The sequence below is a fragment of the Quercus suber genome, unplaced genomic scaffold, assembly GCF_002906115.3.
Source record: "Quercus suber isolate HL8 unplaced genomic scaffold, Cork oak 2.0 scaffold_191, whole genome shotgun sequence".
In the NCBI taxonomy this organism is placed as follows: Eukaryota; Viridiplantae; Streptophyta; class Magnoliopsida; order Fagales; family Fagaceae; genus Quercus; species Quercus suber.
Window position 1 is genome coordinate 1,036,508 of NW_027069649.1, and position 12,165 is coordinate 1,048,672.

The window sequence follows — 12,165 nt, forward strand, 5'->3', positions numbered from 1 at the left end:
CTAAAGTTTTCACCTTAACATTAGATTTCACATTATGGAAATCCTGCTTATGTTTTCACCTTAACCATTAATTTAATAATAGACAATTACTTAATTATTTATTTATGGATGATGCCTTCTTAAAGGAGAGCAATCACAGGCTGTGGACTTTCAGTATTCTAAAATTTAAAGAGACGCCTAATCCGATGTCTGCAATACACTGCATAAATACTGATCTATACAGCTTACAACAATAGAACTAATCTTATCGTGGTACAAAGTAGAGGATAAGTAGACTAAAAACTAACTGCAGTTTCTATATTAAGCAAACGAGACTATATACAACATATGCTTCAAAAGTTTCTATTTTCACTTCTACAACCCCAAGCAATCAGTAAGTTTTCAATTTGCCACTGGTTGAATTGGTCCCAACTATCCCAAGCATTGATCCAAAGTCTATTCTAAAAATTGCATGATACACAACTAATTTAGCGACCGCAACCTCTTCAGTAAGTCCTTCTTGCTCTACAGGCCTCCTTCCACAAGCCACCTCAAGCATGAAAGCCCCAAAAGCAAACACATCAGTGCAAGTGGTTGCCCTTCTTGTTCTAGTAAGCNTCGAGGATTGATCAATGCTAGACAAGTAAGCAGCAGAACCCTTGCCAGAGTTGACGGAATCGACAATAAGAAATCAAACGCTTCATGACCTTTAAAAGTACAAAACACCACCTTCATTTGGTAATTCTGGCAGATTAGATTGCCATCAAAAAACTGCGTCACTTGCCTCATACTAGGCCTAGATGTTGGCATTGATTGTGAGCAAGGCAGGCCCAGTTTCAAAACCAACGTCATTTCCTCCACCACATAATTCCTTCTAATCGAGGATCACTTGCATCAAGGATAGATCCTTTTCTCCAGCACTCAAACACCCAGTCAACCAATATTACCTCTTCAGTAAGTCCTTCTTGCTCTACAGGCCTCCTTCACAGCACCTCAAGCATGAAAGCCCAAAAGCTGGTTGCCCTTCCTGTTCTAGTAAGCTCTGGAGCCAAATAACCCACTGTCCCAACCACATGGGTGGTTTGAGGATTGGTACCGTGGTCATGTAATCTGGCAAGGCCAAAATCTCCTAGCCTTCCATTTAATTCAGCATCTAATAGAACATTACTTGCTTTTACGTCTCTGTGTAAAACAACCTGTTCCCACTCTTCATGGAGGTAGAGAAGGCCAGAAGCTACTCCTTTCAGGATTCGAAACCGTTGAATCCAATTAAGGTTTGGCTTTTCATTGCTATATAAGAACTTGTCAAGGCTTCCGTTGGGCATATAATCATAGACCAAGAGGAGTTCTCCTCTTCGCCGGCAATATCCCAGGAGCTGGACCAAGTTTCTGTGCCTCAGCCTTCCCAGGCTAATTATCTCAGCCACAAATTCTTTCATCCCTTGTTTGGAATCATGGGAGACTTTCTTGACTGCAATTTGTGTATTGGAAGAAGGAAGTGTTCCTCTATAAACCTTTCCAAAACCTCCTGCTCCAAGAAGCTCTTTGTCTGAGAAACCTTTGGTTGCCTTGTAGAGATTCTTATAGGTGAACCTCTGAGGACCGTACTCCTTTTCCCAGTCTTCACGTATTTCTTCAAATTTCTTCCTCCTTGAATTGTAAGCAGTTCCAGTGATTGTTATCAGCACAAGTGCTACTGCTATGAGCAAAACCATGATCATTAGTCCTGATATCTCTTTCCTTTGTCGAGGAAGTGAAGGAAGCTTCGAAACATCAAGGCTATGTGCTTGTCCACTTTTGTTAAAGCTCCATCCTAGAACGTAGCAGTTACTTGGAACAAGTGTACCAGTTGCTGCAGAGAAACCAACATACATAGATTCCAAGAGATATTGAGATAGATCAATGGACTTCGACATGAGAGGCTGGTTTGGTTTTGGGATTCCATTCGAGGCTAGTGTTACACTCAGTAACTTTTCTGCCTCATCATAGTCTATCCAAAGATGCATTGGATTCCCACTTGTGAGCTCCAAGCTTATATTCTTCCCTTCTTTATTGGAAAAATACATTGCAGAAGCTGAATCAGTTGAGTTCATGCTATTCACATCGATTCCCACATGATTTTTATCAATATCTCCGAATTCCGGATTCAGAACAGTGTCAAGCTCGATGGCCAAAATGTGGTTTAAAGTAAGGCCTTCACTTGAAGAATTGAAGAGTCCTAGATACTGATTTCCTACAACGTTGGTGAAGTTACTTGATGGACTGATGGTGAAGGCCATGCCGTAACCTCCAACATTTGGCACTTGTGGAACAATGGCAAATACAAAGTTTGTAGAAAATGAGAGAGATGGACTTAAACCTGCGAAAGTTGTGTTGAATTTTAAAGGAAATTGGAAGAAAGCGTGACCAACTTGCGGGTATGAAATGTTTACGGTATTGGTTAGCAGCAGTAGGCCATTGCTGGTAATTTTAGCAGATCCATCAAGATGCAGCTTGGCTTGAAGGAAGCCATTGTAGATGAATTGGTTTTCATTTTGAGCAACGGCCATGTGAATATTGGAAACATACAGAATTACAAGAATTGTACCTGATGATGCCGAAAATATCAACAATGAGTTACACAATGCTCGTACTCTCACAACAACACCTGCACAAAGAAAATAGGACCTAACAGAGAGCACCGGTGTGGTGCTGGCCAAGTACCCTCCGAAGGTCAAGTTAGAAAGGATGCTCACAGCTCTAGAGTGCTAGAGAGGGTTCATTATGCGTACCTTGGCTTGTGAGGGTATTGGGGCTTTTATAGTGGCTCAAGGTTGACATCCCTTCCTTGGCGCGGAAGTCTTTTCCTTATAGGACTCTTCTTATAGAATCCTAAACGTGATGAACAAGTCTCCTCATTATGCGGAAGATTTTTACCAAGTATACAAGATCTCTAGAGTCCTACTAGCGCAAGGACTATATTTGGACTTTTATGAGAATGGATCGAAATACCCCTCATTAGGGGCTCAATGGCCAAAATGTGGTTTGAAGTAAGGCCTTCATTTGAAGAATTGAAGAGTCCTAGATACTGATTTCCTACAACGTTGGTGAAGTCACTTGATGGACTGATGGTGAAGGCCATGCCGTGACCTCCAACATTTGGCACTTGTGGAACAATGGCAAATACAAAGTTTGTAGAAAATGAGAGAGATGGACTTAAACCTGAGGAAGTTGTGTTGAATTTTAAAGGAAATTGGAAGAAAGCGTGACCAACTTGCGGGTATGAATGTTTACAGTATTGGTTAGCAGCAGTAGGCCATTGCTGGTAATTTTAGCAGATCCATTAAGATGCAGCTTGGCTTGAAGGAAGCCATTGTAGATAAATTGGTTTTCATTTTGAGCAAAGGCCAGAGGAATATTGGAAACATAGAGAATTATCAGAAAGTGAAGTGATCGAAGGATTGTAGCCATTGGGAAAAGTTGGAAAACGCTCATTTTTGTGAAGAGAAGGCTTTTGGTTATTTTAAAAGTCTCGGACTCAGAGAAATGAGTCTTCTTCTTTCCCCAAGTTAAACATCAGTATGTATGTTGCCATAGTCGTGGGCTAACCAAATAATTTAGTCAGAAAGTAGATAAGAGTGTCAAATTCTCTATTTCTTCAGCTAGCTTAAATTCTTTATATTCCGTCAATTGGTCAATGAGATGTAATCATGTTTGTAATGTTTGGTAGAACTCTAATCTTTCAATCAGCAACAAACTTTGACACCGCTGCTAGGAGCAGTCATGGTTGCTGTCAGAATTGACTCTAAGCAACGTCTAGGCTTCTAGATGCTTGGTTATTTACATGCTGTCTGAAAATGGCAGGACTTATTAATCTGTATTGCTGCCAATCTCAATAAAGAGAAGTATTTCTGAATTTTATCATAACTAGTGCTCTATTTTTCATCACAGTTGCGTCTGCACTACTGATTTCTGGTAGAAATTTTGCTACTGTAGATCTTTTCTGCAAATTTCTCCTTTCTAATAGTTTAATCTGTTCGTGTTATGACTTATGAACTTAACACGGGTGCGTATGCAATGCACTTTTGATGATACATACACACTCAGAGAGAGAGAGACCATTCTTTTAAGTCTCTTGGACCTGAATATGTTAAAGAGCAATGATCCTTCAAGGTGTGCCAGTGCCATTGCAAGTTTAGAGAATGGGTTCCTATTAAATGAAATTTTTTTCATTGGAGGAAAAAAAAAGACTTTTTAAAATACTACTTAATCAACCCCCTTCTATGACATGGTGACTTTCACAAAGTAATTGAGTTTGAAAATATGAATTTGAGGTGGTGAACTGAACAATTTATATTATCTATATTTAATTTATTCAAATAAAAAATAGAGAGAAAATATAAAGGAATAAAAAAAGTGTATGATGTGTTTAGATGAGATGGCACAATAGAAGGCCTGAAAAATTAATTGTAAGGCTTTTGTTGTTAGATATATCATAGATATAATTTGCCCAAACTCATAAACTTAAACTTTTGGTTTGAATGGTATTCATATATGTTATATTAAGATCCCAAACAGAATCTCCTAAGATATTATCTCTCAAACTTTTTTTTTTTATGAATAACATTTCATTCAAAACTAGAAAGATTGAATGTGCAGTTTTTCATAAACAATGAACACAAACAAACAAAAAGTAATAGAAGAAATATTCTTTTTTAAACAAAGTTTAGTTATAAACTTGGTTGTAGCTAATGACTACAACTCGTACTAAAAAAATTAATATGATTACATATTTTGAAAATGCAACCGTTAGATTGCATGTTCTTTATGTTCTGAACATACATGATAAATTTCGTATCTATCGAATGTTATTTACTATTCGATTCATAAACTTATTTTATATGCATAATTTTAGACTATAAAAACTTGAAATTTATTAAACATTTGATTGATGACATATATAGTTATTGATCTTTGATTTTTTATGAAATTTTGCGAGCATGGAGAATATAAGAAGAAAGTGTAATTTAATGATGATTTTGTCAAAATTCACATCCAATGTTTTTGTCCACAAAGTTTTTGTCTTATGCTATCTATATATATTTCTCTTAATCCACACATGGTCAGTATGAACAGCCGAGCAGGAAAAATGGTTGTTTTAATCCCTTCTTGAATTTATACACACAAAGGACGGAATGATATCTCTACTATTCCTTAGCACACCATTTTAGAAAAGTGTATAGGACTTTCGCATCGCTTGAAATGAACAAAAGAAAATTCTATAAATTAAAATTTTCTATGTGAAAGATACTTTGTGCATACAAGATCTTGGGAAGGTTGCTTTTTTTCAGGCTATAGGCATCTGTGAGCAACTATTTGTTACTTCAATGGTTCAGATCAAACTCTTATTTCAATTTGATCTATTAGAAGCAGTCAAAACATATTCTTCACAAGAAATTTATTTGGACAGTGGCATCTGAAAATAGATTACATTGCTTTTAAAGTGAATCTTTTGTAGAAATAAGTCAATAACGTTTCAAGACTGGCAATTCAGTTGAAAATTTGCAGGTCATTTTAGTTTAGATTTTACAGGCAGTGGTCTTGTACTTCTACAGTTCTACTGTATGTTTCTCCATACGATGAGTAAAAGAAAATGAAGGTTTTGAATATTAAGGATTTGATGCTCCTTCCCCAAAAAGAAAAATAAATAAATAAATAAATCAACCATTTGTGCCTTCATTGTGTTCAAAATCTCAAGGTAACACTGAAATAAGATATAGAAGACTACTAAAATTATACATACTATTCACAGACTTGTGCGATGCGCAGGAAAATGAAAATATTTTGTAATGGAGTATTTTATATGTATAAATAGGCTATCTATAACAAATAAGCAATTTGAAAGTGTTTCAAGTTTGCATTATTTTTTAGTACAATATAATGTATTTATAATTAATGGAATAAAAAGTTTAAATTTCATACTCATATGATCAGCAACAATATTGTGGGAGGATGAGAAGCCGAGGACAAGAGTGAATGAGAAGAGATCAATGCCAAAATAACACACTTCAAAAACACTATCAAAGAATCCTTGGGGCAAATACGATAACACAACCACAAGCCCAAGGAAACTAGAATGCCCGAGGACCCTAAGGATACTGACGCATCCTCTGAAGGACCAAAGTCCAATGCTGAAAACCATTGGACACAAACTGAGGAAGAGAGGGGAAGTTGGTCTCAAACCAAGAAAGGGGAGAATATAGATAAAGTCTCCATCACCTCCACATTTAATGCTCTGAACCCACTTAACTGGCCGCATTAATGAGGAAATAACTCCTAAACAGTGTTATCACAATTCACAGCCTGGTGTAGAAACCTTCTAGTAAGACCTTGATGGGACAAGTATCAAGAGAAATGAACCCTAGCCCTCCAAATGGAAGACCAAGATACAACCTAGGTGACTATATAAGCCAAAAAGACCTCTGTGAAGAGGGGATGAAACATCTGTGAGAGTGCTTTTTTTCTTAGCACACAGGCCCAAATAGAGACAAGGATCCCGGGCCAAATACTTGTTTTTTGGTGAACTGGGCTTGGTTCATTGCAGCTAAATGGGGGTCGATTACGAACCAAATTTTGCGCAAGTCACATAAATCTCCTCAAGGCAAAAATGCGATTCCTCCTAAGCAATAAAATACCATTACATGTGTTTTAGTATCGTAAAATGACCATTTACTCTTACGAAATAAGTAAAATAAATATTCATAATATTCACAATGAGAAAGAGATTGAAATAGAGTATTTAAGGCTTATCTTTTATTGTATAAACATTTAAAAGAGTTCCTTCACTTGGTACCTCGAGTGTACTATAATGGTACCCCGGGGTATTTGTCGTGGTACCCTGGACGAACTGTCGTGATTCCCAGGGGTACTAGGCCTGTAAGAACCCAAAATGCTGATTCTCTGAACTATACGATCTTTCTTCGTGCTTATTATGCAATAGAGTTTTGTCATTTCCCTTTACCTCTATATGTCTTGCATAAGAACACACACACAATATACATATCTTTAAATAATTGTTAGTTTCTTAGACTAGGATATACATTTTAATACATATACATATATGTAAATGAATTTCATGAGAATAATTCAGCCACGAGAATCCTGAACCCAATTCTCACAAACTTAGTGCTTTTGCACAAGACTTGTGGGATTTGGAACTCAAATCCAAGTGGCTTTTGAGCATTGTCTTCCAAGATAGTTAGGTGAGGAGGATTTTTGTGGGAGAGAATGATATCTGATACATGCATGTTTTGGCATATGTTTCTTTGGAGGCTAAGTGATATTTTGAATGATCTCAAGGATATGGGACAAATTCCTCCACCTTGGCTCTCTTATTTTGTTTCTTTCTTTCTCTTCCTTGTTAGGGTTTTAAAGCTCTAAGAATATATGTTTTAAACCTCTAAAATCTTCCCCTGAATCCCCATTTTTCTCCCTTCCTAATCCCTCTTTCTGTTATGCCTTAGCGTTCTTTTTATAGTAAACCTGGTTTGGTACCACGGGCAAGGACACCCCATGTCTGCTAGGTAAAACCATGTCCTTTGGCACCTAAAAATGTGCATTTGGCAGAAGTTTAGCTTATTTAGGCAATTATAACTCAAAAGGGGCATTTGGCTTTAGCTATAAATAAAATATTCCTTCTTAGAAAGTCAGAGGAATGGGTGGGCTACTCAGTATACTGTAACAGCTTTGTTGAAAATGACAATTGAGAGGAAATTATGAGGAGGTGTCATGCACATGAGGGAACTGAGTTTTTTCATTGGTTCATGCATTCCAAGCAAATATATGAACCAATGGAAACCTTCGGGATTCTCCTTTCACCAGAAATCACTCCCCTACCGATCAAACCATTCCTCCCTTACTATCTATTCGGGATCCCACGGGCTTGGACCATGAGTTACAAAGATAATACCTGGTTTTTTGCTGGATTTTTAATGGCTTTTTTTGCTGGAAATTTGAACATACATATGGCCTTGATGTTGATTCTTCTTGCTGCATATCCTCTGGCCTGGCTCGAGATCCTTGTTGCATGTCCTCTAACCAAGATCCTCTTCTTTTTTTCTTTATTATTTCTTTCTTTTTCCTTCTTTTTGGGACTTTGGTCCTTCATGGTCCTTTTTAACTTCATGAATTGGGCCTCCTTTTGTTAAGGCCCATGGCCTTTCCTTACTTTTCATGAAATGGGCTTTCTTGTGAAATTTTGGCCCTTAACATCTAAAGAAAGTAACACTATTGTAATACAAGAACAAGTGTAAATCTATACCTTGAACCAATCCCGAGGAGCATAATTTAAGTAATTTGAGACTATTGTTAATCAATTTGCTTGTCTCATACTCATTCCTAGTACTTATCCTTTCATTTCAAGTTTAACTAATTTAAACAAGGGTAACAAAGGTTGAATGGCATCCCATCTCTATAAACTAATTGTGTAAAGTAAAAATTTGTCTGTCTTATTTTTGCCCGCCACAAATATTTACATTTTTGGGTATGTTTTTTAATTATTTAATTTTATCATAATTGGTACATTAATTTGAACATTTTAGGTCAATAGAGAACACATTTATTCCTTTGTTTCATAAGGGTAAAGGTATTATTCCTTTCAGAACATTTATTCCTTTCAATTGCCAGCTCCCTTGGAATTAAATCCCGCTAATTTAATTCAACCATTCTCACGTAAACGTTTAGCGCTTCCCCCATTAAACTTGAATTCCATCAAAAAAATTCATAAACTTGAAGGTTCTTAATAATTCATGGAAAGGTTGATCCTTTTTTTATTAATTTTTAAGAAGTTTTTAAAAAATCCAAGGTCCATTAGTTATTTAGAAAAGAAGAAGGTTGGGCCGGGTAATGCTATTCGACCCATTAGTTTAATTTTTTTATGGAAATTTCCGGCCCGTTAGTTTTTTATTTTTTATTTAGGACCCAAAGGACCCTTTATTCTAAATTCAAAAAAGGCCATCCTAACCTACACTTGTTTAAACATCCATATCCAGCCCAAAACAGCCAACGGCTCCTTCTCCCTTTCTTTTTCTTTTTCCTCTTTTCTCTGTCTCTGTCTCTCTGCTTTTCGAGAAATACCTATGGCGACCATTACTGGGTACACTGATGTGACTGTGGCGCCGAAGCACCCAAACCCTCCTTCTAAGACCGTCGATACTCAGTCTGTTCTCGAAAGGTAGATTTGGGTTTGTCAAGAATTTGGGTTTTTCATTATTTTTTTGTGACTTTAATTATATGGTGATGATTGTTGAATATATGTAGACAAGCTGTTTTTTGAAAGGTTTCTTAGAGGATAAATGGGTTGTTTTGAGGTCTGGGTTTGTCTATTTGTTATGGGTTATTGAGTTCTTTTATTGGGTTTTTGTTTCTGACTTTGTATTGATATTGGGTTCATGATCTGCACTTTCTGTTTGTAAAAGGTTTACTTAGAAAGCTAGAGGGGGGGTTTTTTAGGGTATTGGCTTTTTTGTTTATTTTTGAATCTCTGAGAATATAGATGTTGAAAACTTTAGAACTTTTGAATTGGCTTTTTATGGGGGGTTTGTAGGATTTCTAATGCTGTTTCCTTTGTTATTGTCTTATGAAACAAGTTGCAATCTGAATTCATGGCCTTAATCATTAGAACCTTAATAGTTCATGGAAATGTTGATCCTATTAATAATCTTTCTTTAGAATGCGCTATGAGGAGAGTGTTCAGATCATTATTGGTATATTTATTACTGTTCACTGTTTATTATCTTGAAGATTGCAAGTATTTGAATTTCAATTAACTTAGCTATCTTAGCGTATAAGGTTTGTTCTTGTTGAATTTTAAGGGGGGAGGAAAAAACAAAAACCAAAAATTTTGAAATCAAAATTGACGGTGATTAGATTGATAATTATGGTTTCAATTAAATTTCAGTATTCAGACTAGATTTGATTTTTTTTTTTTTCTTCGGATTATTTTTAATGGTTGTTATTTGCAGACTAATGTACAAGTAGAACCGATTTTTGACCAAATCGATATGCTTGATGGTTTCACAGGAAAACTTTGATTTTGGATGCAATTAAGAGTTCCATCAGGTATTTTTAGTTACTTTTTATCTTTCTTAGTGTTATGACATTCAAGACTATCATGAGATTCATTAAATTTTTATTAGAGTGATGCTTGTATTGTTTGTTAAAATTGTTCTCAAGGGGATGAAAGCATGTTGCTCTGCCCAGCTGACATGAAATAAACGTTGCTCCTGCATTAAGTTATATTAAGTTATTAAGTCTATATTAAGTTATATTACTTTCTTCTTGATATTTAGTAGGTCAATAACTGATGAAGGCCCGTACAGATATTTAAGATTACAAACATTGAAGGATGATCAATTGTATGCTTTATTCTTCCACCTTAAATTTTTAGTTTATTTTTTATTTATTTGGACTTGATATAAAATTTGACACAGTACCCTTTTTAGTTTACTAATTCTTAATTTAGTTTTCACACAAAAACAATTTCTATACGTATTACTATAATCATGCTTACTTCTTTTTTATAGAGCTTGCCTGTAATTGTACATGGCTTTCTTATCTATTCAAGAAGCTCACAATTTGGGATTTGTTTTAGACAAGTAAAACTATGAATATTAATTTGCTTCCACTTTACAAGCAGAACTTTCTGTTTTGATTAAAATGTAATTTTTTTTAAATTTGTAACATGTATGCATTAACATGTCGTACTGAATATTTACACTTTATTTTTGTTCAAGGAAAATCAACAAATCTGGAGGCTCTATGACGCATATTTCTCTCCACCATTGCTAAATTTTGTGTGTCAAGTAATGTGGTGTTGCTTTGTATCGAGAAGGAAGATAGGAGCTTTTCTCCTCTGACTTTTATTCCTGTCAAATCTCTCTCTCTCTCTCTTTTTGTTTATATTGTATTTTTCTCTTGATGATCAGGGTCTTCAACAAAAACTTGGCAAAAAAAAGAAGCCAATTAGAAACATATCCAGAAGTTTGGAGATGGTAAGCAATATGTAAAAGGTTTTGGAGAACTAGAGAAGCTCTGCTACAAAGTAGTTTTGTAGACACTCCATGGTGGTGCTGATAAGTGAATAAAAAAAGGTAAGAAGCAAAGGTAATCACTGAATTTTAAAGGAGCTTGGAGATGAGAACTTAAATGGAAGTGTTACCTAGATGGCATGGCTTAACAATTCGTATTGAGTAAACTGTTTATAAATGTATGTAATCATGTGTTATTGTTATAACTATAATCAACTATGCAATGGTCTAATGTTTTTTTTTGGTTATTTATTCTTTTGCTAAAGTTGGTGTTTAATTCTACTTTTGTTTTTTTGGTTTCTGTCATGCTTCTTTTATTTGACCATTGTTGTTTGGTTGCTTGGAAAAAGATCAAAAAATAAAATTCTTTTGTGTGTGTGGCTAACCATTACATGTGACAGGACATATTAAAGAGTGGAGTATTGCCCAAATTACAAGGAAGCAGCAGAACCCTTGCCAGATGATGAAGGAAACGACAATAAGAAATCATGCTCTTCATTACCTTTAAATGTACCAAAAAAAGTACTTCCATCTGGTAATTCTGGTAGATTGGCATTGCCATCCAAAAATTGCATCACTTGCCTCATGCTAGGCCTAGCTGTTGGCACTGAGTGTGAGCAAAGCAGGCCTAATTTCAAAACCAATTCTATTTCCTCCACCACATAATTACCTTCCAATCTAGGATCACTAGCATCAAGGATAGCTCCTCTTCTCCAGCACTCAAACACCCAGTCAACCAAAATTATGTCTTCGGTCAGTCCTTGTAGCCCTACAGGTCGCCTTCCACATGCCACCTCAAGCATGAAAGCCCCAAAAGAAAACACATCAGTGCAAGTGGTTGCCCTTCTTGTTCTAATAATCTCTGGAGCCAAATAACCTACAGTTCCAACCACATGGGTGGTTTGGGGATTCGTACCGTGGTCATATAATCTGGCAAGGCCAAAATCACCTAGCCTTCCATTCAATTCAGCATCTAATAGAACATTGCTTGCTTTTACATCTCTGTGTAGAACAACCTGTTCCCATTCTTCATGGAGGTAAAGAAGGCCAGATGCTACACCTTTGATGATTCGAAATCGTTGAAACCAGCTAAGGTTTGGTTTTTCATTGCTATATAAGA

The 12,165-nt window shown here is 36.0% G+C and overlaps 1 protein-coding gene and 1 pseudogene across 1 annotated transcript in view; both read right to left on the bottom strand.

Annotated features, from left to right (window-relative positions):
• Positions 1-504: 504 nt before the first annotated feature.
• LOC112031500 (L-type lectin-domain containing receptor kinase SIT2-like) lies at positions 505-2,541 on the bottom strand (annotated as a pseudogene).
• Positions 2,542-11,394: 8,853 nt separating this feature from the next.
• Positions 11,395-12,165, bottom strand: part of LOC136069816 (L-type lectin-domain containing receptor kinase SIT2-like) — a 9,295-nt gene continuing 8,524 nt past the window's right edge. The window contains exon 4 of the mRNA XM_065778802.1: positions 11,395-12,159. Coding sequence (XP_065634874.1) covers positions 11,477-12,159 — 683 coding nt within the window. The 3' untranslated portion in view covers positions 11,395-11,476. The remainder of the gene's footprint in view (positions 12,160-12,165) is intronic.